At 38.4% G+C, this 25,667-nt stretch overlaps 5 protein-coding genes and 1 pseudogene across 5 annotated transcripts; 4 read left to right on the forward strand and 2 right to left on the reverse strand.

Moving 5' to 3' along the window:
- Positions 1–669: 669 nt before the first annotated feature.
- LOC125202124 (RING-H2 finger protein ATL46 pseudogene) lies at positions 670–2,239 on the forward strand (annotated as a pseudogene).
- Positions 2,240–4,678: 2,439 nt separating this feature from the next.
- RDR2 (RNA-dependent RNA polymerase 2) lies at positions 4,679–9,549 on the forward strand. The gene is made up of 4 exons (XM_048099378.2): positions 4,679–5,420; positions 6,372–8,272; positions 8,353–8,503; positions 8,584–9,549. The coding sequence occupies exons 1-4, from the start codon at positions 4,854–4,856 to the stop codon at positions 9,367–9,369; spliced, it is 3,405 nt and encodes a 1,134-aa protein (XP_047955335.1). The 5' UTR covers positions 4,679–4,853; the 3' UTR covers positions 9,370–9,549.
- Positions 9,550–10,586: 1,037 nt separating this feature from the next.
- LOC148932285 (uncharacterized) lies at positions 10,587–11,435 on the reverse strand. Its single transcript, XM_089064406.1, has one exon. The coding sequence runs from the start codon at positions 11,247–11,249 to the stop codon at positions 10,809–10,811; it is 441 nt and encodes a 146-aa protein (XP_088920532.1). The 5' UTR covers positions 11,250–11,435; the 3' UTR covers positions 10,587–10,808.
- A 3,269-nt stretch (positions 11,436–14,704) lies between these two features.
- On the reverse strand, positions 14,705–15,796 carry LOC125199167 (protein NUCLEAR FUSION DEFECTIVE 2-like). The gene is made up of 3 exons (XM_048097287.2): positions 15,622–15,796; positions 15,334–15,428; positions 14,705–15,224 (listed from the first exon to the last, which is right to left on the reverse strand). The coding sequence occupies exons 1-3, from the start codon at positions 15,685–15,687 to the stop codon at positions 14,822–14,824; spliced, it is 564 nt and encodes a 187-aa protein (XP_047953244.1). The 5' UTR covers positions 15,688–15,796; the 3' UTR covers positions 14,705–14,821.
- A 523-nt stretch (positions 15,797–16,319) lies between these two features.
- Positions 16,320–19,620, forward strand: LOC125194034 (pyruvate decarboxylase 1-like). The gene is made up of 5 exons (XM_048092037.2): positions 16,320–16,793; positions 16,863–17,026; positions 17,854–18,504; positions 18,587–18,704; positions 19,049–19,620. Exons 1-5 carry the CDS (start codon positions 16,320–16,322, stop codon positions 19,406–19,408), a joined length of 1,767 nt encoding a protein of 588 aa, XP_047947994.1. The 3' UTR covers positions 19,409–19,620.
- Positions 19,621–21,107: 1,487 nt separating this feature from the next.
- On the forward strand, positions 21,108–24,125 carry LOC125201933 (aldehyde dehydrogenase family 2 member B4, mitochondrial-like). The gene is made up of 11 exons (XM_048100233.2): positions 21,108–21,464; positions 21,681–21,815; positions 21,880–22,022; positions 22,104–22,257; positions 22,333–22,562; positions 22,682–22,771; positions 22,890–23,063; positions 23,151–23,288; positions 23,362–23,499; positions 23,639–23,700; positions 23,778–24,125. The coding sequence occupies exons 1-11, from the start codon at positions 21,395–21,397 to the stop codon at positions 24,049–24,051; spliced, it is 1,608 nt and encodes a 535-aa protein (XP_047956190.1). The 5' UTR covers positions 21,108–21,394; the 3' UTR covers positions 24,052–24,125.
- The last annotated feature ends 1,542 nt before the right edge of the window (positions 24,126–25,667 follow it).

A 25,667-nucleotide genomic window follows, 5' to 3' on the forward strand; every position in this document is an offset into this window, starting at 1 on the left:
AAACTTCTCCACAATTGACTCACAACGTATGTTATAAGCATACATAAATGATATGTAAAAGAACAAGTATTCTATACTTCACCTATAAAACACAAAAAGAACAAATGCTTTTTACAAATGGGGTTGCTTCTCAGTGACTCAGCAGTTAGAGGAAAAAACAACAACAAACATGAAAATAACTGCAAATTATGATTAGTCATAATCACCCTCTTGAATAGGGAATAGTTGGCATGCGTGCAAGGCAAAATTTAGCAGTGTTTTTTTCCCATTGAAATGGACCCTCCATATCATCATCAAAATTTATCTATTCAATGCTTATGTAACTAAATAATGCTTTACTCATGCTATTCTCCATAGTTTTATTATACATTTTGATTTCCACCCTCTCACCCCTTTAAATATATATTCTCTTATAATAAAATGATTCATTACTGGATCTTGATTTCTTATTTAATACTCCTAGCTTTTTACATGTTTAAATTACGAAATGAAAAAAAAAATAGAATGTGAAGTCAGCATGAGGATTATTCATAGAAGGACAAGACTGATAATGTTTGAAAACAAAAAGATTGCCCTAATTAATCTTAGATAAAGAAAAGAAACTCCTCAAACACACACCATAAGGTTGGTGAAAGCGACAAATGGAGGAGCCCTTTTGCTGATATCAGGTAAACTAAAAGACAGAAGCCATAGTTTCAAGTTTGTCATTACACCCAACCTTGCCTCCTCTCAAATCTTGTTGCAAATTTCAGTTCACACTCTAAACTCCATTTTTATACACACTAGCACAATATGTGAGTAGTTTATTTATTTTTGTTTGCCAATCTTGTTTGGACATATTTTCTCTGGAAATCTTGATATTCTCAAAAATAGTTCCATTTATTACCAACCCTATAAATAAATCCCTGTGTGGATTGATTGTTCACAAATCACAATCCCTGTCAGCTTAAATCAGTTTAGTTTGCCTGCAAGTTCAGATTTTTATTCTTGAATTCTTTTACCAGTGTGCTTTTTGACATGTTATATACTCCCCTATCCTTGTTTGAACACCTTCCTGTCTGAATTCCATTTGAAGGGCAATTTGTTCAAGTTTTTCTTGTTTTGTGAACTATATTCTTGAACTCTGAATAGCCCTCATTTTCAGTAGTTGTGTCATCAATGGGCAGAATCAGCCCACTAGTTCTCCTAGTGATAGTGATTCTTGCAATTGGCTTCTTCCTACTTGGATTGCTACAGCTTGTGATTAGGTTTGTGATGAAGTGGCCATCATTTTCCTCAATCTCACACTCCAGCAGGCTCCCTGATGCTGCTTCCCACACATTCCAGAGGCAGCTGCAGCACCTTTTCCGTCTGCACGACTCCGGCCTCGATCAGTCACTCATCGATGCTCTGCCACTTTTCTACTACAAGGACATCATAGGATTGAAGGAGCCATTTGATTGTGCTGTCTGCCTCTCTGAATTGTCCTTTCTTGACAAGCTCAAGGTCCTGCCTAGCTGCAGCCATGCCTTTCACATCCACTGCATCGAAACATGGTTGCTGTCGAACTCCACGTGCCCTCTGTGTCGAAGCCTAATCGGAATTGGGAATTATACGGAGAACCCCTTGTTCAGTACTTGTGATTTGGATCACCAATGGAGCAGCTTGTCTTTCCCTAGTGGCGCGTCTCTGCCAGAGACGAGCAATGCTGGGCCGGGCAGGACGCTCTCCATTCGTCTTGGGAAGTTCAGGAGCACTAATGAAGGAGTAGAGAGTGAAATGAAGATGCAAAATGAGGTCACTAGCAGCAGCATTGATGCTAGGAGATGTTATTCTATGGGTGCTTTTCAATACGTTGTTGGCGAGGCCAACCTTCAAGTGGCCTTGCCTCGTGGCAGTGGCGTTGCAACGAGGGCTAAAGTGCGACTTGGGGGTGATAATGTGGAAGCGGATGGGAAAAAGATTGGTGTTAGGAGTAGAGGGGATAGCTTCTCTGTATCCAAGATTTGGCTATGGTCCAAGAAAAGCAAGTTCACTACTACATCACAAGCAAATGAAAATATAGTAGCAAGTGATTTAGTATGAAAAAGGGGTTGTTTTATTATAGTGTTAGATGAGGAAATAGTATAGTTTTCTATACACACACACTACATTAGTTTTTCACCTTAGCAGCAATGATGATTAATTTTGTTTTACTATAACTAGTTTTGTTAGTATACTGCACACAGATGGAGGTGAACAAGTATGTGGCCATTTTTCACATCCCAGATTGTTTCTCAAGATGTTGGTATCTTGTTGCTGTCTGCTGATAATATGCTGTTTTTATGTTCATTTTAAAGCATCATAATGATTATAGGTTTGACAACCCTTTTTGACTAAATATTTGGTCAACACTGATCACCAGTAAATTGGGGATTGTGTTTTAGTGATTCTTATTGTGAGGATTTTGAGTAATAAAAGATGTTTCAGATATTACAAGTGGTTGACTACTTGACTGTTTTGAATATAAAATACCTTTCGTGCATTGTGGAATTAAAAAAAATGGCATTTTCTTGAGAAAGAAATGATACAATGCTTAAAGAAGAAGATTTTTTCTTGCACCTTTAGAGGAAAAAAGGGAAGGCCACAAAGTAAGAGGCATGTCGAAAACTTTATTCTTAGTGGTGAAAGCTGTGACTGGGAATTGGATTCCCACTTGCAAACTGTAGTTATTTGTGGAGTGATTTTCAGTTGATTGATCTTATTATTGTATTTGTATTATACTCCTTTAGACAAAATAAAAAACATAATTTAATCTAGAATGATCAACTATGGAGTAGTTCACTAGACACATTATACTTTCAATAAATCTGGCTGGTCATGTTTTAACTCAAAGACAAATATATAAATAATTGAAAAGTCTTGTGTTAGACATGTCCTGTAAATCTAGTCATTTTTCTTAAATTCGAAATAGCGAATTTAACGAAGCATAGATGCTGCGATGGCACAGTTAACGAGAGTAAATGTAGCATAGTTCGTATGAATGCTCTAGGTCGTGAGTTCGAGACTCTCTACCTCCATTCCTACTTTTTATTACTTAGTACCCCCTCCGTCCCTGATTAGGAGTCACACTTTAACCGGGCACGGATTTTAAGAAATGTAAAGAAAAGTTGGTTGAAAAAGTTAGTGGAATGTGAGATCCATTTTTTATATTGGTTTTATAATAAAATGCGAGTGAATTGAATTAGTGGAATGCAGTGGCGGATCCAGACCCCGAAAATGGTGGGGGCGAAAATTTAATATTTAAATATTTAATATTTAATTTATTAATATTTTTAATAATTAAATAAATATTATTGTATTAATATTTAAGTAGCACTAGCTTCGTTAATAAAATATATACATGAATTAGCATGCAAATATAGGCAAATTAGTAAAAGTTTAGATTTCATAAAGTATTTAAAGGTATTATTTTGATGATAATAAATAAATATGAATAGATTTTATAAAGTATTTAAAGGTATTATTTTGATGATAAGAAAGAAATATGAATTGATAAACTAAAAGAGTAAAAAATGAAAAAAAAAGGCTCTCGTTGAGGATTGATCCTTAGACCTCTTAGAAAAAAATCAACACACAAACCATTAGACTACTCCATTTTATATGCTATTTATTGAAAACAAAGTATATTTCTACACTCCACGGTGGGGACGGATATGCTATTTTCGGCTCGATTCAAGGGAAAGTTTAGGCTCTCCGAACGGCCGGGAAGGGGCGACCGCCCCCTCCTGCCCCCCCTAAATCCGCCACTGGTGGAATGTGAGACCTACTTACCATTTATGGTAAAAATGAAGTGTGACTTTTAATTGAGGACGGACCGAAATGGAAAAGTGTGATTCTTAATTGGGGACGGAGGGAGTAGTATTTTTAAAATATGTCATTCTCTCTTATTTTTATTTCTTTCCAATTTATATCACAATTAATCTCTATTGGCTATTTTTCTTTAGCTTCCTGATTCTGATTTTTTTTTTCCTACTATGTTCTTTATTACAAAGATAATAATATATTACTACTATTATTTACGTCGCTAGATATCGTTAGTGTTTTCGATGCAAACGTTTCTTCTATCGACAATTATTGTACTACATCTTTTTATCACCAATTTTCTAATTCATTTTCTCCCATTACTTATCTATTTCATGCAAATTCTACCGTCAATAAATACTACTAGTACAACCTTTTCGAGAATTCCAACTCCGAAAAAATCTCATAATTATTAAGTGTAGTTGGGGTTCCAACATTAAATGTGCGCCTTTGACTTGAAGCTTGCATCAAAGCATGACATCTGCAAATTAGACGTTGAAATTGATAACTCGTTATGCAACTATAGTATGTATGCTTAACTCGGATAGATCAGAGGACAGTAACTACAAATAAACTGATACCAAATTTCTGTATGCATTAGTGGCCAAATTGTCCAAACTCATTCTTTTTGGAATTGATAAATAAATTTAAATTTAAAAGTCGCGCCACCCCGACTCAAATCTAAGCAATTAACCTCTCTTCTTACCCATCTGGATAGAACATCAATAATTTCTTAATTTCACATTCTTCCAAACTCTTTCCATTGTGGAGTAACACTGTTTCACATTCAATTAATTTCATTGTCATATATATCTAGCTAATTTCAAATATGATTCGAAAAAGAAAAAAAGGAAAAGAAAAACAAAAGAGGAAAAACTGTAGGATCGGACCTCCGTCACGCGCCCACTGCGACGAGGCAGTGTGCGTGGGCCGCCACTTGAAGATTTCTCAAAATCCCCCCCTTTTGAAGTCCATCAAAATTCACACTCGACACACAACAGAAACACCCCGTCTTCTCTCCCTCGCTCACCATGATCATCCCCTGTCTCTCAGAGGCAAGACCCACTCTCACAGTAAAGGTATCCAACATCCCACCCATAGCCATAGCCAAAGACCTCCAGGCATTCCTCGAGTCCCTCCTCGGACCAGACACCCTCTACGCCGTCGAAATCTTCACGGAGCGTGACAACTGGAAGTCCAGAGGCCATGGCCGCGTCCAATTCGAGAGCCCAGAAGCCAAGATCGAAGCTTTATCCCTCTCCCAGCACCGGAACCTCCTCTTCAACGGCTATTACCTCACACTCGCCCACTCATTGGAAGAAATCATCATTCGACCCGTAGACCCGGTTTACCGGGTCGGAGGCGGCGCCGGCTCGCTCCTGTTTGCTGGGATCATGATTAGGCCTGATTGCATGGGGACTTTGGAATCTTGGGGTGGAATGAAGCTCTGGTTTATGCCTGACAGGAAAAGCATCCATTTTTTTGTGGAACACGAGCTCCAAAGCTACAAATTGGAGGTGCAATTTGGGGATGTTTTGGAGAGCGGACCGTGTTGCTTGGATAAGGGTCATAAGAAGGTTAACGCCATTCTTTTGAAGGTATGGTTTTTTGCATTTTTTAGTGGTTTGGATTTCTATGCTTAAGGTTTTGGGGTTTCTGCACAAGTTCTCCTGTAGAATGTGTTTCTTTAAGTATTGTGCGATGATGAATGCTGTATGGCTATAGTTTCCTTCTAGTTACTGTTTAGTTTGGGTGGTGATCAAGTTTCTATTGTTCTTAATTTGATTATTGGAGTAGGGCTTTCTGGTTTTGTTAGCAGTTGGCATTTCGTGTTTATTTTATTCCAGTTTGATCAGAATGATGAATTAATGTATACATGAACTGGTTGGCGTCTATTACGATGATTTCTTGAAGTTTGGTTGGTGTGAGTTAGTGGTTATGATTGATTTATTTGGTTGTACTGCTTAAATAATGTAGAGGCTTATTATTCGTAAAGGAGATCTGTGTATAAGGCTTGCTGCACTTGTCCTTAATAGATGTATGGACATACAAGATACGGTCGAAGAGCTTATACATGGTGATACGATGTGGAGAAACTGTTACTAAGTTTGAAGATTTGTGTTGGCTTATTCGGGTTTGGAAATTAGATGAGCAAAATGTCCTTTCTTCCCACTTGTTGGCATCTTAGGTTCATTGCTTTTGAATCTTTTTCTTTCTCAATTCCAAAAGAGCTAACTGTTGTTTATCATGACCAATGTTTAACAAAAAAAACAACTGCAGAAAGATAGTGAACTGGGTCATGTATACTCTATGAAGGCTTTACTTAGCTTGTTGTGTTTATATTTATGGTCATACGCGTGCCATTTATTTGTTTTCATTTTGTACCCATTTCACTATTCACTGATCATGTCCAAGTTGAAGTCTTCTTTGTTCTACGCCTATAGATCATGCATTGATATATTTCTGTTTGGAATTGTTTGTTTTGTTAGAATTTGTATGAGTCAATTCTAGTTGCAGTCTAGCTTTATTCTTTCCTTTCTATTCCCCAGCTTAGACATGCACCAAAAGTATTCAAAAAGGTTTCTGGGCCAAAGATTGCATCAAGATTCACTACTGATAGGTATCACATCTGCAAAGAAGATAATGACTTTATATGGGTTCGAACAACTGATTTTTCGGGTATCAAGTCAATTGGATATTTGTCCGCACTCTGCTGGGAGATTGAAGAAGGATTCTCAAATGTAGACCTATACACATCTTTGCCGTACTACGCAAAAGATGTGACTGAACTATGGTTTGAGGAAGTGCAGTTTGAACATGCCTCCAATTTAGTTCCAATTGTGAAAAATAACTCGGATTTTCAAGTACCTTATGAGGTCCTTTTTCAGATTAATTCACTGGTGCATCGTCAAAAGTTGAGCCTTTCAGCGATAAACAACGATGTATTTCAGGTCCTTAGCAACATGGACATGGATACTGCTCTGTTAATTCTCAAGGAAATGCACAAGTTGCCCTCTACTTGTTATGAACCTAAGTCATTTATCGAGAACCAACCTTCCATTACCACTCACAATTGCAAGAATCTTCCTTCAGCGGCTTCCAAGAGACTGATCGAGCATAACATAATGAGCTGTCATAGAGTTATGGTGACTCCAACTAAGATATTTTGCTTGGGTCCTGAACTTGAATCCTCAAACTACATTGTGAAGAACTTTGCTGATTACGCTTCAGACTTCATGAGAGTCACCTTTGTTGATGAAGATTGGGGCAGGCTTTCTGTGGGTGCAGTTTCCACAAGCATAATGAAGGGCATCTTTGCAAAGCCTTATAGAACGGACATCTATCGCAGAATAGTCTCTGTTCTCCGGGATGGGATTGTCATTGGAGACAAAAAGTTCGAATTCTTGGCTTTTTCTGCCAGTCAACTGCGTTCGAACTCAGTTTGGATGTTTGCTTCGAACGATCATGTCAAAGCAGATGATATCAGAGAGTGGATGGGATGTTTCAATAAGATCCGAAGCATCTCAAAATGTGCAGCGCGGATGGGTCAGATGTTCAGCTCGTCGGTGCAAACTCTGCAGGTCAGTCCGAGGGATGTAGATCTTATTCCTGACATTGAAGCTGTTTCCGATGGCGTGAAACATTGTTTCTCAGATGGAATTGGAAAGATTTCCACTGCATTTGCTAGAGAAGTTGTCAGGAAGTTGGGTTTGTCTCATGTCCCATCGGCGTTTCAGATCCGCTATGGCGGCTATAAAGGGGTGATAGCTGTCAACCGGCATTCCTTCCGGAAACTTTCACTGCGAAGCAGCATGCTTAAATTTGAGTCCTCGAATTGCATGCTCAACATTACAAAGTGGAGCGAGTCCCAGCCGTGCTACTTGAACAGAGAAATCATTACTTTGTTTTCAACTTTGGGAGTCAAGGATAGCGTGTTTTTGGCAATGCAAGACCAGCAACTACAACTGCTGGGAACAATGCTGACGAACGCCAAGGCAGCGCTGAACGTGTTGGAGAGCACCGGTGGGGGTGATATGAAAAGCTTCATGTCAAGAATGTTGCTCCAGGGCTATGAACCAAAAAAAGAGCCATATCTTCTGACAATGCTACAATCGCATCTTGAGAACCAGATCTCGGATATACGAAGCAGGGGTCGCATCTTTGTCCCAAAGGGCCGCGTTTTAGTTGGATGCCTAGATGAGTCCGGGACTTTGGAGTATGGCCAGGTTTTTGTTAGACTAACCATGAACACAGCCGAGTTGGAGGGTGGAGATCAGCCTTTTTTCCAAAGGGTGAATGAGACTACTTCCGTCCTTAAAGGCAAAGTTGTGGTGACAAAAAACCCATGCCTCCATCCAGGTGATGTCAGAGTTCTTGAAGCTATATTCGACGTGAAACTACTGGAGGATAATATGGTGGATTGCCTTGTTTTCCCCCAGAAAGGAGAAAGGTACATTTTTCTTTCTTTCTTAGGTTCTTGCGTATTAGCTATTCGTGTTTCTGGTAGGAATTGACGTGATGGTTTTGCAGGCCTCATCCGAATGAATGCTCTGGTGGAGATCTTGATGGTGATCTCTATTTCATAAGCTGGGACATAGATCTCATCCCACCTCGCACTGTGACCCCGATGGACTACACCGGGCGACGGCCACGCATCATGGACCATGAAGTGACCTTAGAGGTAGTCTGAATTCTGAAACTTGCTTTTTTATCTTGTTTTTATTAGTTCCATTACCTATTTTTCTGCATTTTTTTTTTCAGGAAATACAAACGTTCTTCGCCGATTACATGATCAGCGACACTCTGGGCGCAATCTCTAATGCACATTTGGTCCACGCGGACTGTGAACCCGAAAAAGCTCTCAGCTCCAAATGCCTCGAGTTAGCAAACCTTCATTCTATGGCAGTCGACTTTGCGAAAACAGGTGCTCCGGCTGAGATGCCAAGGTATCTAAAACCCAGAGAGTTTCCCGATTTCATGGAGAGGTGGGAGAAGCCCACCTATGTCTCACATGGCGCGTTAGGCAAGCTCTATCGCGCCACCATTCAGTTCATCAAGGAGATGAAGCCGGACCCGGTCTTTCCAGATGAGATCCCAGCAGACGCATTTGATCCGGATCTCATCGTCGATGGCTACGAGTCCTTCATTGCAGCTGCTGAGAGCCACAAGGAACAGTACATAGACAGGATGAATGCGCTTTTCAGTTACTACGATGCAGAGAGCGAAGTGGAGATTCTAACCGGGAATCTGCATCGCAAGTCGGGGTACTTGCAGTACGATAACCGGAGGTATGGAGAGGTGAGGGAGCGGATCTTGGTGTCGGTGAAGAGCTTGATGAAGGAGGTGAAGGGGTGGTTCAGGAGCAGCTGCGGGAGCGAGGGGGAGGAGCAGCAGAAGCTGGCATCGGCGTGGTATTATGTGACGTACCACTCGAGCTACTCGAGTGGCAGCCAGAACTGCCTAGGGTTTCCATGGAGTGTGGGTGATATCCTGATGGACATAAAGGAAGCTAAAAGTAAGATGCTGCTTGAGTACTCTGTTGAGTGACATGCTGGCGCGGATGTAGAAATTTGTTTTAGTAGGGACTGACTATATATTCTAAATTTCTAAGATCGGAATTTTGAGACGAAATTAACTAAGTTTTGTTGTGATGATAGGGGTTTCGCCAAAAATTCGACAATGCCATATGAAAAAAAAAATACTACTAGTACTACTAGTTTGGTTTTACTATTTTACACTTTCATGTAGCATAGCATCTACAGACCACTTCTACTACTATCATTGTTAGCTATTCTGCATTTTCAATCTTTTTGTTTTCCTTTTTATGTTTAATATTATCCGTAATTATGTTTTTGGAAAGTTGATCTGCTTAAAATTAATTAATTTTAAATTTAAATTTTATTAGTATTAAAATATATGTGTAGACATAATTTTTTGGAAGAAAAAACTAACTTATGAAATTTTTATTTTTATTTAAAAATAAATGCATTAGATGGAACCATGTAGGTGTGTTGATTCTTAAAGTTGAATTGTTAATGTTCATAGTAAAGTTTGAAATGCTAATGCAAGTACACAACAATTAACTAAGTTGCTATAATAATATAGTATGATAGTATAATACAATCAAGAGAACATCAGCTCTTGATCTGATTATAAAAGTAATCTAATTAATAAGATAGGAGTTATGTTTTTACTCCATCCAGTAAGTTGAATGTTTTGAGTTTAGAATAAATGGAGAAACAATATTAATTCTCTTTTAAAATACGCACTATCTTTGTCTCGTTCAATATGTCCATAATCATAAATGGCACGGAGTTTTAGAAAAAAATATTTAGTGCAATATAATAGGGAGATGAAAGGTAGTTGGATATTAAGTGTAATATAGTGTAATTTGTTTTCAAATATGAAAATTGAACATTTTAAATGAGATAAGCTAAAAAGGAATGGTGAACATCTAAATGGTGAGGGAGAAAGTAGTAAATAAATAAATAAAAAGTGCTTTTATCTATTCGTCTTTGTCCATTATTTGGTTCAAAATTCGCGCACTAAGAAAGTGGATATTTTCATGTCAAGAGTAATAAAGAAGCACTACCCTGTCATATCTTCTATCTACATGCTTCACCAAATGAGATAATGTTTAAAAAAACTCACGAAAAAGAAGCATCACTTCCAATTTGACTAATCCACATCAAAACTTTAAAGTTTAAACCGCCAACAAGAAACAACAATAATAATTAAATCCATGAGTCACATAAAACAAAAAATGAAATCTTTAAAGCTTGCACGCATCTACATATATTCAAATATAAACACAACAGTTCTAATAGTTCAGGAACAAAAAAGAAACGACGTCGGAAGAGCCTGCATTTGAGATCAAATACACTATCTAATTCGCAAACAAAACAATCATAAAAAATAATGTAGTTTTTTAATCCAAATAATTGACTGAACATGAAAAGAAAAAAACACAAGTGTGGCGTGTACAGCTAGACGAAGGTGGGCCCATCGGTGCCGAGGTCCATCGAGCCCTTGGCGTACCTCGACGAGAAATTCCGCGACGCGTAATAGTAGCCGTCGGCGTCGTCCCCTTCCGGCGCGAATTCCCCGCTGCCGTCGTCGAAATTCATGGCGTAGCTCAACGGATCGTATTGGAAATTGGCGTGCTTTCCGGCGCTGCGGTTCCGATTGAAGCGCCGGATGAACGTCTTCCACCTAGGGCCGGCGACCAGCTCCGACCATTCGCGGATCTTCATCACCGCGCCGACGCCGCGAGACCAGAAGGAGGGGCGTATTCTCTGCCACCACGTGGGGCCCGCGGGGTCCCGGTCGAAGCAGGGGAAGCTGAAGCAGCCGCGGCGGCGGAAGAGCGATTCGGAGGAATTGTCGAGCGGTTGTGTGATCTGGATCGGGGTTTCGCGAGGATCCATTGTATGTATAGAGTTGTATAGGCGGCGCGGGGGGAGAGTGTTATGGTCCGCGAAGTATTTTCTTCTCACTCATTTCTCTCTCGAGCTCTGCTTTTGCAGCACATAACGGCTGAAGAGAATAATTATTGATTTGGAAAAATATCGGCCCAAAAAGGGCTCAAGTGTAAAACGGTGCAGTCAGGAAGTTTGGTTAAACTATCGCGCCAATAATATAAAGTACTACTAGTAAAGTTAGTAAGAATACATTATTCACGTGAAAATCCACTGAAATCAAAGATGGTTCTTTTAACTTTAAATGTTCAATTGCTAATATGAATATAGTCACATGAATACTCATTAATTAGATATATCAATCTCATATTCCATTCATCCCATAAAAACAACCAATATCCATTTATGACAATATTTTTTCCTTTCTCTTTTACTTTAGTACTCCCCCATCCGGGATATAATCAATTGCTAACTAATTACCAATCCGTCCGGGATATAATTAATTGCTAACTAATTACCAATCCCAAATTGAGATCAATTTTCAACCATTAGATGAGAAGATCTTGTGGTTAATATAATGCCAAGTGTAATATATTTTAAATTTAAATAATTATTAATTAAATTAAAATGGTATTAATGTCAAATCCTATGTAGTAATTATAACTAACTACTTTCTCTCTCCTCAAAATCATCTCAAATCTTTAAATTTATGTAACTCTCTCAATTTAAATTATTTTTTCGCAAAAAATATATCAAATTAAAGATAATTTAATAAGGATTCCAACGAGATCTCAATTGCATATGTTCCGACAACGTTCGGATGATGAAATTTGATATTTTTTATTTTAGTTTTCGTAAATGTTGATACCCAGATTTTTATCAACAAATACATCAAAAAATCTCAATAAAACTATGTAAAAATCTCAATAAATATGTGTTGATATTTTCTTGTACTAATGTTGATATTCTTATATCATATTGTTGATATTTGTAATACACAATGTTGATATAAAAAAACACCCACGAAAATTATCATATGATAACATAATGACGATATTACCCTTTTGTTGATATTTTGTCTACTATCTATTGAGATTTGTGAGCTTTAATCTCATCCACTCATTTTAAAATCCAAGAGTGGAGATTTAGTCTTGATTTTAGATTAGGGTGCTATAAGCATTAGAATAAGACCCCTCCCCCGTCCTATAAAAATATACACACTTTCCATTTTCGTCCGTCCCACAAAAATATGTGCATTCCATTTTCAGAAAGTTATATTGATTTAATAATGTATGTCCCACTATCTACTAACATTATTTTTACTCTTACTTTACCATACCATTCACCTCCTCTCTCTTATTTTACCAATTTTTTCTTAATTCACGTGTCATACCCATTGCCCATACTTCTATGGGTCGGAGGGAGTATTCATGGGCTCCATCATCCGTTACATAATTTCAACTATTTTGTCTCTTTCTCTCTTACTTTATAAATTCCGTATTGAAATATTTGTCAATCCTAATTCCTAAATGACATATTTTTATTGAACGGGGGAGTATATAATTTTCAAAAGACTTGACTATGGTACTCATAAGTCATGCATATTCTGATATTCATATCTTACTTCCAAGTATCATCATGGAGTATAACTTTTGAGCATCTTTTTTTACTACTTCCTCCGTCCAAAAAAAAAGAAGACAAATTTGTCATTTTTTGTTGTCCACGAAAAATAAGGCACATTCAAATAAATGGACTCCACATTCCATTAATACTACTTTTTTTTTATATTTATTTTCCTTTTCTCTTACTAATAATATGAACTCCACATTCCACTACCACATTCCACATTACCACTACCAATTCTAAATTAAAACTCGTGCCACTCACAAAGTACCCTATTTTTCGTGGAGAGAGGGAGTATATTATAATTTCATGTTTATAAACGGAATGTTTAAGATTAGAAAACACTAAACTTTCGATGATGAAATAATCAAATTTGCTTCTTTTGTCACCATGTATAAGAGTATAATATATTGATCTCGCCAATTAGATCTATAAATTTAATGGGTCTTTTACATCGCATTTGATTTGTCAATAAGTACATTATATAAGTTTTAATTAAAATGAAGTATTAACAAAAGTTCTTAATTGTAATTGTAGGAAGACAGCCACCAACCTTGCCAAAACAAAAACATTTTTAAAGAAAACACATATTTAAAAGACAAGTCTCCTTTACCAAAACACCTAAGAATTAGGATATGCTAAAATATGATTGTTTGAAAATGTACAGATTATTTTATGAAGCTAGATGGCAAAACTAACTAACTTGAGACTTTACCGCAGCTGTATTCTATGTCTGTATTTAACAAAATCCAGATTATTTTAAGAGGCTGGATGGCCAACCTAACTAACTTGACCATCTACGGCAGCTGTACAAATAAATGGAAGATCTCTTTTCTAGCTTTTTATGTCTATTCATAAATATAACATGTTCTCAATTTTTCAATACTGGCAATGCATATACCAGCTAGTAACACACACAACTTTTTTAAAGACAAGGCAAGCATACAGCATACACATATATAACCACATGTGTGTGTGTACATAGATACTAGAATATCACCAAAAGAAGAAAAACAATCTGAAAAAAACTATAGAATAAAAAAATAGAAATGCAGACTGAAAATAAATAACAGAATGAATGTGTTATGTGCATTTCAACGTGTTACATCGTAGGAGTATTAATCTCCCAAACACAAAAATCTACATAAATGTCACTTTATATTAAATCCAGGATATCCCACTTTCTACTAAATGCAGGAAATGTCACAAAAACCAGCAAATATTTGTTGAAACACACTTTTGTTACATTATGTTTCTTCTTCACCCATCTCCATATAGGATCACAATCATGAGAGTTGACAGATCGAATAGGATAGCCCAAATGAGATACCTATCGTATCCAACATATGTGCACGACTATACATGAGCAGTTCTCATAGAATATGAACATGAAGATGGACGATAAAGTGTTTACTAGCAACAAACAGACACAATTTATCCCTACCAATAGAAAATATCTGGTTTCAAGGACGTTGAGGCAGTTATATAAGGATAGTTTATCCTAGGCTTGCATCTGTAATATGAGAATCCAAAGAGACCTGAAGTCCCTTTCCTTGTCCCAAGAAAGAAACATGAGAACAATGGTTGAAGAAAACTAAAAGTCATATTATGCTGCCTACATATGAACTACTCTTAGTAAAATAAGCATTTGTGAATATTGAACGAGGCCTTTTGCTTACAATTTTGTACTAATTTTTCACAAGTTCAAGAACCAGACTAAGAGCCATTTATAAGACAGCTGAAAAGTTAAAGAAACTAGCCTGTCAAACAAGCTGCAACCATCAATTTCACCATGAAATGCTTAAACACACAGTCAAGTAATATACACAGAACACTCGATATACCGAATTCAAACACATAACATTGAGCAAAGATCACAACTCTTAGAACTAACAAGTGCATACATCAGTGGTATTATACAGTTCCAAAAACACACATCTAATATTAACAGCCTTTACCTACATAGTCACCGCACTCCCAACTCCAGCACGGATTTTTCCATAGACCTTCCCGGCCTCATCTGAACTCCCAGCATCAATTGCAATTGCCCCGAAAAGTGCACGGAACGCACCACAGACCACAGAAGGAGCTGTGGCATCGGTGTTGGTTGCAACTCTCACAACATTCTGCAAACTGAGCCGAATTCCCTCAGCATTGCAGGAACCCTCCACCTTAGAGGCCTCAGAGATGGCAAGGTTCAAATCCTTGGCAGAAATATCCACATCTCTCCTCAGTGATTGCAGCGCCACAGAGGTTTCAATTACACTTTCTCCCAACACACTCAGAGCCTTGTTGTTCTCCTCTGAGTAGGAGGAGTGTGTCATTGCACGTCGCAGCAATCCCACTCCATTAAATGTATAGCTAACACAGAATAATTCAACAAATTTAAGCATAGAGAAAATTTAAGGTCACAAAATTGCATAGGAACAAAATACGCATAAATGGTGTTTGTGAATACACAGAGGCTTACTTGATCTCCTTTTGTAGATTAGCGAGTGATTTTGAGAAAGACGACGGCAGTGTTAACGAGAGCTCCGGCAAAGATGATTCTTCCTCGGAAAATGCCTATTGCCAAAAAAACAAAACTGAAGAAATGGAAAGCACCGACACGCACGAACACAAATAACTTAGCATATACATTTTTATGTGTGCTTTTTTTCTCAAAATGATGAAAAGCAAGGTTTTCAATGATCGTGCTTATGCAAGTTCATGTACCACATTTTAATTAGTTATTTAGAGAGAGAGAGAGAGAGATTACCTGCGCTGAGGAGGAAAGGACGGTAACCAAGAGAAAAAGGAGTAGAATAGAAACCCTAAAACCCATGGTTCGCTCTCCGTAATCGATGCTACGACGATGGAAAATCAGTGAATTTGAAAGATGAACTGCTGATAGTGAGTGATCTTTACCTTTACCCTTCTGAAACTCAAGTCAACAATAACACCATTTTTTTTTCACAGTTTATTTAGTGGTAAGTGATACTGATTGTTGGGCCTCTTGAGCCTTTATTTACAGGCCCAATATGTACATAACATCATTTCAGGGATGTGAATTTGATCCGGGCGATATCCATGGATTGACCCGAATAGCCCAACAATTTTATAGGATTTGAGTTAAAAAATTTATAGTCCCGAAAAAATGACAATCTGAATAGCCTTAAATTGAAAAAACTTGTAAACCAAGGTTGGCCAAAATTACTCTCAGCCCATAGGATTGGCTTAATTAAATAATTTCGTATAAAAGCTTTGTTGCATAGTTTCATGGGAGCGTACGATCCGTTTTCATTTCTAACGGTACACATTAATTAGGGAGATAATCTCCTTCCGCAAGAAAACACTAACAAATTTACTACACCAAATTCATAGCAATTGTGAAAGTCCTAATTTCCCGATATCCAAGCCACTATAAATAAGACCCATTCTCCCCCACATTTCAACACCACACTCTCCCCTATCGCCATGGACACCAAATCAAGCTCCGTCGACACATGCACGCCGGGCGGGCCCCACCACGGCCCCACCACCGACCCCTCGGCCACCCTCGGCCGCCACATCGCCCGCCGCCTCGTCCAGGTGGGCGTGGAGGACGTCTTCTCCGTCCCCGGCGACTTCAACCTCACCCTCCTCGACCACCTCATCGCCGAGCCCGGCCTCACCAACGTCGGCTGCTGCAACGAGCTCAACGCCGGCTACGCGGCCGACGGATACGCCCGCGCGCGCGGCGTCGGCGCATGCGTCGTCACGTTCACGGTGGGCGGCCTCAGCGTGATCAACGCCATCGCCGGCGCATACAGCGAGAATCTCCCCGTGATCTGCATCGTCGGTGGCCCCAACACCAATGACTACGGCACCAACCGCATCCTCCACCACACCATCGGATTGCCCGATTTCAGCCAAGAGCTTAAGTGTTTCAAAACAGTCACGTGTTATCAGGTACTACTAATATTGCAGGGCATGCCACGATTAAATTTTAATACTCCACTTGATTATGTTATGTTTTAGGCAGTTGTGAGTCACTTGGATGATGCACATGAACAAATTGATAAAGCCATCTCGACGGCACTGATGGAGAGTAAACCGGTCTACATTAGCATCAGCTGCAATTTGCCTGGTTTGCCTCATCCTACATTTGCAATAGATCCTATCCCTTTCTCTCTCTCTCCAAGGTATACATATTCATAACTCACCCATCCACTAAATTTTTCCACCCAAGTTTCATTACATTTCTTAAAATCCGTGTTGGGTCAACTTAGCACACTTAGTTCGATACCTACACCAATTGGTTTTAGGATGAAACCCATGGATTTTTAAAAAAAATACTCCCCCCGTCTTTGAAAATTTGTCACTTATTTCTATTTCCGTCCGTCTCTAAAAATTTGTCATCTTTCACTTTTACCATTTTTGGTAGTGGACCACATATTCCACTAACTCATTCTCACTCACATTTTATTATAAAACTAATATAATATAAAAGTAGGACCAACATGCCACTTACTTTTTAACTCATTTTCTATTACATTTCTTAAAACATGTGCCGGGTCAGTAATAAATTGGGAGTAACTTATGATTTCCAGCTCCATATGACTAATTTTGGTGGACGAACGAAAAGGGAATGAAAGGACTATACATAGTAGACGGATGGAGTAATGTTCATGTTATTCAACCAAATGATGTCGTCTTGTTAATACCCTCCCGGTTTCACAATAGATGTTTCATATTGTTGTGAGTTTTAAATAATTGTTTAATTTTGCAAAGAAAAGACAGTGTAAAAAGTTAGAAAATTTGAAATAGAAATTTATTGGATATTGTCCAAATAAGAAATAGGAGTATGAGAAAGTGAATAAAAGACAACATCGTTCAATTCACAAACGCAATATCCACGTATATAATTTTCAATTGTCATATCAGATTCAACTTCACTTTAAAATAGTCATGAGATAGTTGCGAACAAATCTGAACTTCATAATTTCTCGGAATGATTTCAAAAGTACAGATTAAGCAACAAGGTAGGGCTAGAGGCGGCGGTGAACGCGGCAGCGGAATTCCTAAACAAGGCGGGCAAAACGGTGATGATAGGGGGGCCGAAGCTCCGGCTATCCAAGGCAGAGTCCGCGTTCGTGGAGCTCGCGGACGCATCCGGCTACCCAGTCGCAGCGATGCCCTCGGCCAAGGGGCAGGTCCCGGAGCACCACCCCCGCTTCATCGGGACGTACTGGGGCTCGGTGGGCACGCACTTCTGCGGCGAGATAGTGGAGTCCGCCGACGCCTACATCTTCGTCGGCCCCATCTTCAACGACTACAGCTCCGTCGGCTACTCCCTCCTCCTCAAGAAGGAGAAGGCCATCATCGTGCAGCCCGACCGCGTCGTCGTCGGCAACGGCCCCGCCTTCGGCTGCGTGCTCATGAGAGACTTTTTGAGAGAATTAGCTAAAAAGGTCACTAAAAACACCACTGCATTCGACAACTATAAGAGGATTTTCGTGCCGGATGGGCAGCCTGTGAAGAGCGAGCCCGCGGAGGCGCTGAGGGTGAATGTGCTGTTCCAGCACGTGCAGAAGCTGCTCACCGGCGAGACCGCCGTCATAGCCGAGACCGGAGACTCGTGGTTCAACTGCCAGAAGCTCAAGCTGCCGGAAGGATGCGGGTAATTAACGATCTTCGTTTTAATTGTACATTTATTTTTATTTTTATTTATATAATTGGAGGGGGGAAAGTTGGTCTTTTAGGTACGAATTCCAGATGCAGTACGGATCGATCGGGTGGGCGGTGGGAGCCACGTTAGGGTATGCGCAGTCGGTCCCCAAGAAGCGCGTGATCTCGTGCATCGGTGACGGGAGTTTTCAGGCAAGGGCGGAGCCACATGAACCTCAAAATTTTGCACAGTATACTAATATTTCTTCAAATTTATACATTTATTTGAGGGATTGTGATCAAAACAAGTATACATCTTATTACAGAACGCAGAACTAATCATTTTTGGGCAACACAAAGATTATTGTTAGTTCGTTTTTAGGTCATTTTTCAAAATTCGAATTTTAAAAATATTCATTATTAAACCATTTTACATCATCCTTGCTGATGAACTCAAAATGTTGAATTTTGCATATTTGAGTTCCTACAATTTATTTGCTTATGAATATTTTTGTCCCTTCTAAATTTAAATCCTGGCTCCGCACCTGTAATTTTAGGTGACGTGTCAGGATGTGTCGACGATGATACGGTGCGGGCAGAAGAGCATAATATTTTTGATCAACAACGGGGGATACACGATCGAGGTGGAGATCCACGACGGGCCGTACAACGTGATCAAGAACTGGAACTACACGGGATTGGTGGAGGCGATGTGGAACGGGGAGGGAAACTGCTGGACTTCGAAGGTGCAGTGTGAGGAGGAGCTGGTGGCGGCGATTGAGACGGCGACGACGGAGAAGAAGGATTGCTTGTGCTTTATTGAAGTAGTCTGCCACAAGGATGATTGCAGCAAAGAGCTGCTAGAGTGGGGGTCAAGGGTCTCTGCTGCTAACAGCCGCCCTCCTAAACCTCAGTAGGATTTCAATTTATCGACCAATAATCCACTCCTCCAATTCAATCTTTAAAAACATTGTTCCACTATGTTTTTGTTGAACATCCGAAAATAAAGCTCTCAAATGGGACAAGTTATTTTAATATGAATACTGAACATAAATTTAAGGACAAGTATTTTATAGTGGACTGGAACTTGAAACCCTTAGCCTTAGAAACAAACACATTAACTCACACATACAAGTCACTTTCATTTTAATCCCATGCATGCTATGCAATAAGACTGAAAAATTTATTCTATCTTCTTTTTTAAAATATTTAATTTATTTCTCTTAATTTTTTGTCCCTTCTTTCTCTCTCTTATTTCCCATTTTTTCTCTCCTTCAATAAAGGGGCAAAAATAAAATTAAAATATCAAAATTAATTTTTAATAAAGGATAAAGAATAAATATATTGAACTGCCCTCATGTGTTTGAGGATATTTTCGTCCTTAATAGTTTGAAACAGTAAAAAATAGCTCAAACGATATTACATCGAAGATAATAGACCTCAGAACATATTTTCAAATATTACATACCAAAATTGATACTCCCTCCGTCCGCGAATAAGAGTCCCAGTTGAGTTGAGTGCGGGTTTTAAGAAAAGTTTGAATGTAATAATTTAAATGTGTGATAGTGGAACGTGAGACCCATTTATATTATTATTTGCAATCAAAGTGGATTAAAATTAATTGCAGCTTCTAAATTAAGGGAAAAGTGGGGTCATTTTTTATACTCCCAAGATAAAATGTCTAACCGGGACTCCTAATGGCGGACGGATGAAAATGGCCAACCGGGACTCCTATTCGCGGACGGAGGGAGTACCTTAAAAAGCTCACAGACCAAAAAAATTTCCCTCTTCTTTTAAAACAGAGCATGAAGTACGACATGTTATCGAAATAGTTCCTTTAATTTTGTCTTTTAGAGAAAATAAGAAACACAATAAAATTCAAAATTATGGACAACGACGAGATTTGTGCACTTAATTTGTTTAAATAATTCCATGATAAAATGTGTCATTTGATATGATAGAGAAGACAATGCTGAGTCCATTTTTGAATCCCCTGCTTAAATTGATCAATTTAAAGTATCTATATAAATGAATTGTAAAGGGAGTAAGAAATTAGGTGATGCATGTCCAACTAACTTGCTCAAAACAAAATCATGGTAAACAACAACATCGAAACTGTGACAAAATTGTAACAGCTGCTGCAGGTTGACACACGAGAAATGGATCCACCAACTAAGCCTTACCTAACACTAAATTTCAAATGAAATTATTGTTTTAGTTGAAAATTGATTTCAAGTAAGTACTTAAATCTTTACGTCATTTTTGCCTCATTTGTACTGTACTATATACATTTATTGTAGTGGGCGTTCCTGACGAGGTAAAAATGTAAAAAATAGCAATTAATTATAACAAAATTTTTATTGACTTTTATATTATTTGCGACGATTAGTTGATGGAGAAAGATGGTTGATAGCAGAGTCTAGGAGAGGAGAGAGTCCCCACGGATTAATTAACTAAAAGCTGCTTTAATTAATTTGGTGCAACATCTCTCTTTTGTTCCTTTAATTTCTCTGGTTGGTGTGCGATTAATTATTAAACGTAACTATAAACCCTCATTAAAAAGGTAAACCATAACTGTTCATCACTAAGTGTACTGTAGAGGCTGAAAGAAAACAAACATGCAGGAAAAAAGAGTGGATTCTGGAGAAAATAATGCAGTGTTTTGGTTCATTTCTCTGTTGCTAGATTATATGCATTTGGACGTCATATGTTATAAAAGGTGGTAGTTAAAAAAACCTATTTTTTACTACAATATAATTTTGCCATTTTGGAATATGCTTTTCCAAATAATTATTGAAGGATACCAAACAGGCCTTAAGGGGGGGCTTTGAGGATATATAGAGAGGAGAGTGAGTGAAAAAATTTAAACCGTTCTCATTACAACAGGAAAAGATTCATCATTCATGGCAGGTCGCAGAATCTCCACCATGCTCTCTCGTTCTCTCTCTCTCCCCTCTACTGTTACTTCACTTGGTAACTGACTTCACCTCCATTGTGTGTTTTTATTAGTATGAAATGTGTTTGATCACAAGTTTGTGTTTTTGGTCGTGATTTAAGTGTTTTAGGACTTTGAAACTGAAGGGTGTGGATATTCTTGATAATCATAGTTTTTGATAACTTGATAATTATGCAAATTAAAAGACATTTGTGTATGTGTTAGTTTTAGACAATTGATGTGTTTTTTTATAGGCAAAAAATATGGATTGAGGAGGGGAATGCAGAGGTTTAGTAGTGCTGCAGTTGTTGAGGAACCAATAGCCCCTTCTGTTCAAGTTAATCACACCAAGCTTTTCATCAATGGCCAATTTGTGGATTCAGCATCTGGTAATCACAACCTCAATCATTGTACTATGCAAGAATTAGATTTAATCAGCAATCCTCTGTTCAGGAAAAACATTCCCCACGTTGGATCCCCGGACTGGAGAAGTCATTGCCCATGTTGCTGAGGGCGATAAGGAAGATGTTAACCGTGCAGTCTCAGCTGCTCGTAAGGCCTTTGACGAAGGGCCATGGCCTAAAATGAGTGCTTATGTAAGGTTATATGCATTTGTACTTCCCTACATTTGTTAAATAACTGAGTGTGTGTGTGTGTTTATATGTGTGGTGATATAGGAAAGGTCGCGCATAATGCTGCGTTTTGCTGATTTAGTCGAGAAAAACATAGAAGAGCTAGCTCAGCTTGAGACATGGGACAATGGCAAGCCATATCTGCAAGCTTTGACATCTGAACTTCCAATATTTGTTCGATTATTCCATTACTACGCTGGTAACATATCCTCTGATCAATCTTTGAGTCGCCTATACGCTGTTCAATGAGGCAAAACTCATCTGAGTCGTGCAGGTTGGGCGGATAAAATCCATGGACTGACCGTGCCTGCTGACGGACCTCACCACGTTCAAGTTCTGCACGAGCCAATTGGCGTTGCAGGCCAGATCGTTCCATGGAACTTTCCGCTTCTCATGTTTGCTTGGAAAGTTGGCCCTGCTCTTGCTTGTGGAAACACCATTGTCCTCAAAACTGCAGAGCAGACGCCCTTGACTGCTCTGTATGTTGCCAAATTGTTCCGTGAGGTAGCTTCTTGATTCGTAACATGGTTGAATTTGCTGTTTAACAACTGAGCTAACTTAGGATAAGTACATGTGTTCAAGTCTGCATCCATATCTTGATTTTGTTTTCGACTTTTAATTAGGCCGGTCTTCCTGATGGTGTTCTCAATATCGTGTCCGGATATGGTCCAACTGCCGGTGCAGCTCTTGCCAGTCACATGGATGTAGACAAGGTTTTTGTCAATCTGTTATTGCAAACAAACATACTCTTACATTATATGTTGATTCTGTGTTTCAAACTGCTTAAACTTGTTACTATTAGTTAATGAAAACTCTGCTGCTCTTATGCAGATTGCTTTCACCGGATCGACTGAGACAGGCAAGGTCGTGCTTGAGCTAGCTGCGCGGAGCAATCTGAAGCCGGTGACACTCGAATTAGGAGGCAAATCTCCATTCATTGTATGCGAGGATGCTGATATTGATAGCGCCGTTGAGATAGCACACTTTGCTCTCTTCTTTAACCAGGTTACTTTAACTACCTTAATTTGTTGATGATCATCACATAATGTCATAATCAACTTTCATCACTTAAATCTACCATCAAATCTGTAGGGCCAATGCTGCTGTGCTGGTTCGCGCACATTTGTCCACGAGAAGATCTATGACGAGTTCATTGCAAAGGCTAAGGCGCGCGCTCTTAAGCGCACTGTTGGCGACCCCTTCAAGAAAGAGATCGAACAAGGCCCACAGGTAGCTTCCTGTACTAGTACATTGTCACGATCTTCTTAGTCGAAAGTCATGATTGATTTCGACATCTTATCAGATCGACTCAAAGCAGTTCCAGAAGGTTCTTGGTTACATAAAATCCGGCATTGATAGCAATGCTACTCTGGAGTGTGGAGGGGCGCAGTTCGGGTCTAAAGGCTACTTCATTCAGCCAACGGTGTTTTCCAACGTACAGGTGCTGTCTTTACACCGTCCGTATTAATTTTGATATGGTATCAAAGCAAGCCCAAGTCAACGTGGATTTAATCAGTCCACATCGACTTAGTAAATGATCATGGCTTTATGCAATACTAATTGAAGTGTGTGTGAATCAGGATGATATGTTGATAGCACGGGACGAGATTTTTGGACCGGTCCAATCCATCTTGAAGTTCAAGTAAGTCTTGCACTAATCTAGTTTGATTGCGAATTTGGAAAAATTGTTACACAAATGATCGATTTTGGGGCGGGTAGGGACATCGATGAGGTGATAAGACGAGCAAACGCGACGCGGTATGGCCTAGCGTCGGGCGTGTTCACATCAAACATTGACACGGCCAACACAGTGTCGAGGGGGTTGAGGGCCGGCACGGTGTGGGTGAACTGCTTCGATGTGTTCGATGCAGGGATACCGTTCGGAGGGTACAAGATGAGCGGCATCGGGCGGGAGAAGGGGATCTACAGCCTTAACAACTACCTGCAAGTGAAAGCTGTGGTTACTGCTTTGAAGAATCCTGCTTGGTTGTAAGAAAATCTTTGCTTCAGAAATGGAAGTGTCAAACATTTTTCATAAGGTCCAATAATTGTTAACTTACAACATCACTCTCAAATATGTGAGATTAAATATCTCACCAATTGAACTATAGTCTTTCGTATAGTACTAATAGGTTTGTGATTTATGAAAAACTTAATTGTAATATAAAATACAGAACTAAAATCCAGAGGTCATTTTTAAATTAAACAAAAGTTATTTTTTGTAAGTTTTTAGGTAATTTTAGAAAGATACCTAAAATAATCTAAAAATGACCTTAAATTTGGATTTTATAAAATGACCTAAAAATTAGTAATTAATAATGATATCCATGTAAAATGGGTTTTTATTGATCATTACATTGTCAAAAATCCAATCATCAAGATTTGACCTGCATTTTGTATTAAGATTAAATCTTGTTTTGATCAAGATTCAAAACCCTACTATACTAAAAATACCATTAGAAATATATCATTGAATTTGAGCGCAATTTGCCTAATCTTGTCTAATAAAGACAAAATTGTCCCTCAATAATTAGGATTTCAATTAATTCACTAATTGCCACTAGTCACAAAATAGGGGGACCTGACAAGAGACTACACAATTTTCATTAACTCAAAAATGGGTGATTTTTGTAGGATGAGGTCGACCTAAAAATAAATATCAGTGTCACAATATGTCTAAATCAAAGCATCTGTAGTGTATGTCTATGCATACAACATCGTATGGGCTACACGTTTCGTTTTCTTCACCACATGAACAAGTTACTATCAATATTATTAGTATTGGGTTCTTTTGTTAAAGAGAAGTTAGTGTTCGTCAACATATCCCAATCCCACTATACACACCATTGGGACCATTAGATCTTCGAAAATGATAAATAATTGCAAGTACAAAAATACAACTATCAGTCAACGTCATGTTGAAAGATTTTATAGGAGTTAAGTTTTTTCTCTCAATTGCATTTTACACTATAATTACCATAGATCTTCGACTAAATAACAAAAATAAGAGTGACTATGTTAATTATACATAGAGTATATGATAGAAAAAATGATTGTACCTTTCTTTTCAGTTCTTATTCATCAAAAATCTCGTTTATGTCATTTTATAATGTTAATCTCACATTTAATATTTTATCTATAATCTTTTCTCGCATATCTAATTCTTATGAAACTTCATCAAATGAAAACATATAGTATGTGCTAATTAGTTAAATACTCCATATCTATTCTCTCATTTAACAACAAATCGAACTTAATTATTTTATAATTACACTAATTAAATATTCATTAAATTATATGGTTAATAAAGTATATAGCAATTTTTTCATTGAAAAAATTAATTTGATCGAGTAAGTAATACGGTGTCGGATATATCTCCTGTCTCTACGTCTTATAAATAAAAAAAGCTCGAGTTGAGGGCAAACACCCTTTAGAATGCTTATTTTTAACCAATGCTAGCTCAGTTTTAAATGGATGTAATATTAAAATGTTTATGACATTAAATTATCAAATTAACTATGATAGGCAAGTTTTTCGAATAATTATCGATTCGTTTTTCTAAGATCTAGTATAATTTTGAATTGGATCAGATCATGGTGTGTCGGAGCT

Source organism: Salvia hispanica, chromosome 2 (genome assembly GCF_029641045.1).
Source record: "Salvia hispanica isolate PSC_SH4W2 chromosome 2, Shi_PSC_v1, whole genome shotgun sequence".
NCBI lineage: Eukaryota > Viridiplantae > Streptophyta > Magnoliopsida > Lamiales > Lamiaceae > Salvia > Salvia hispanica.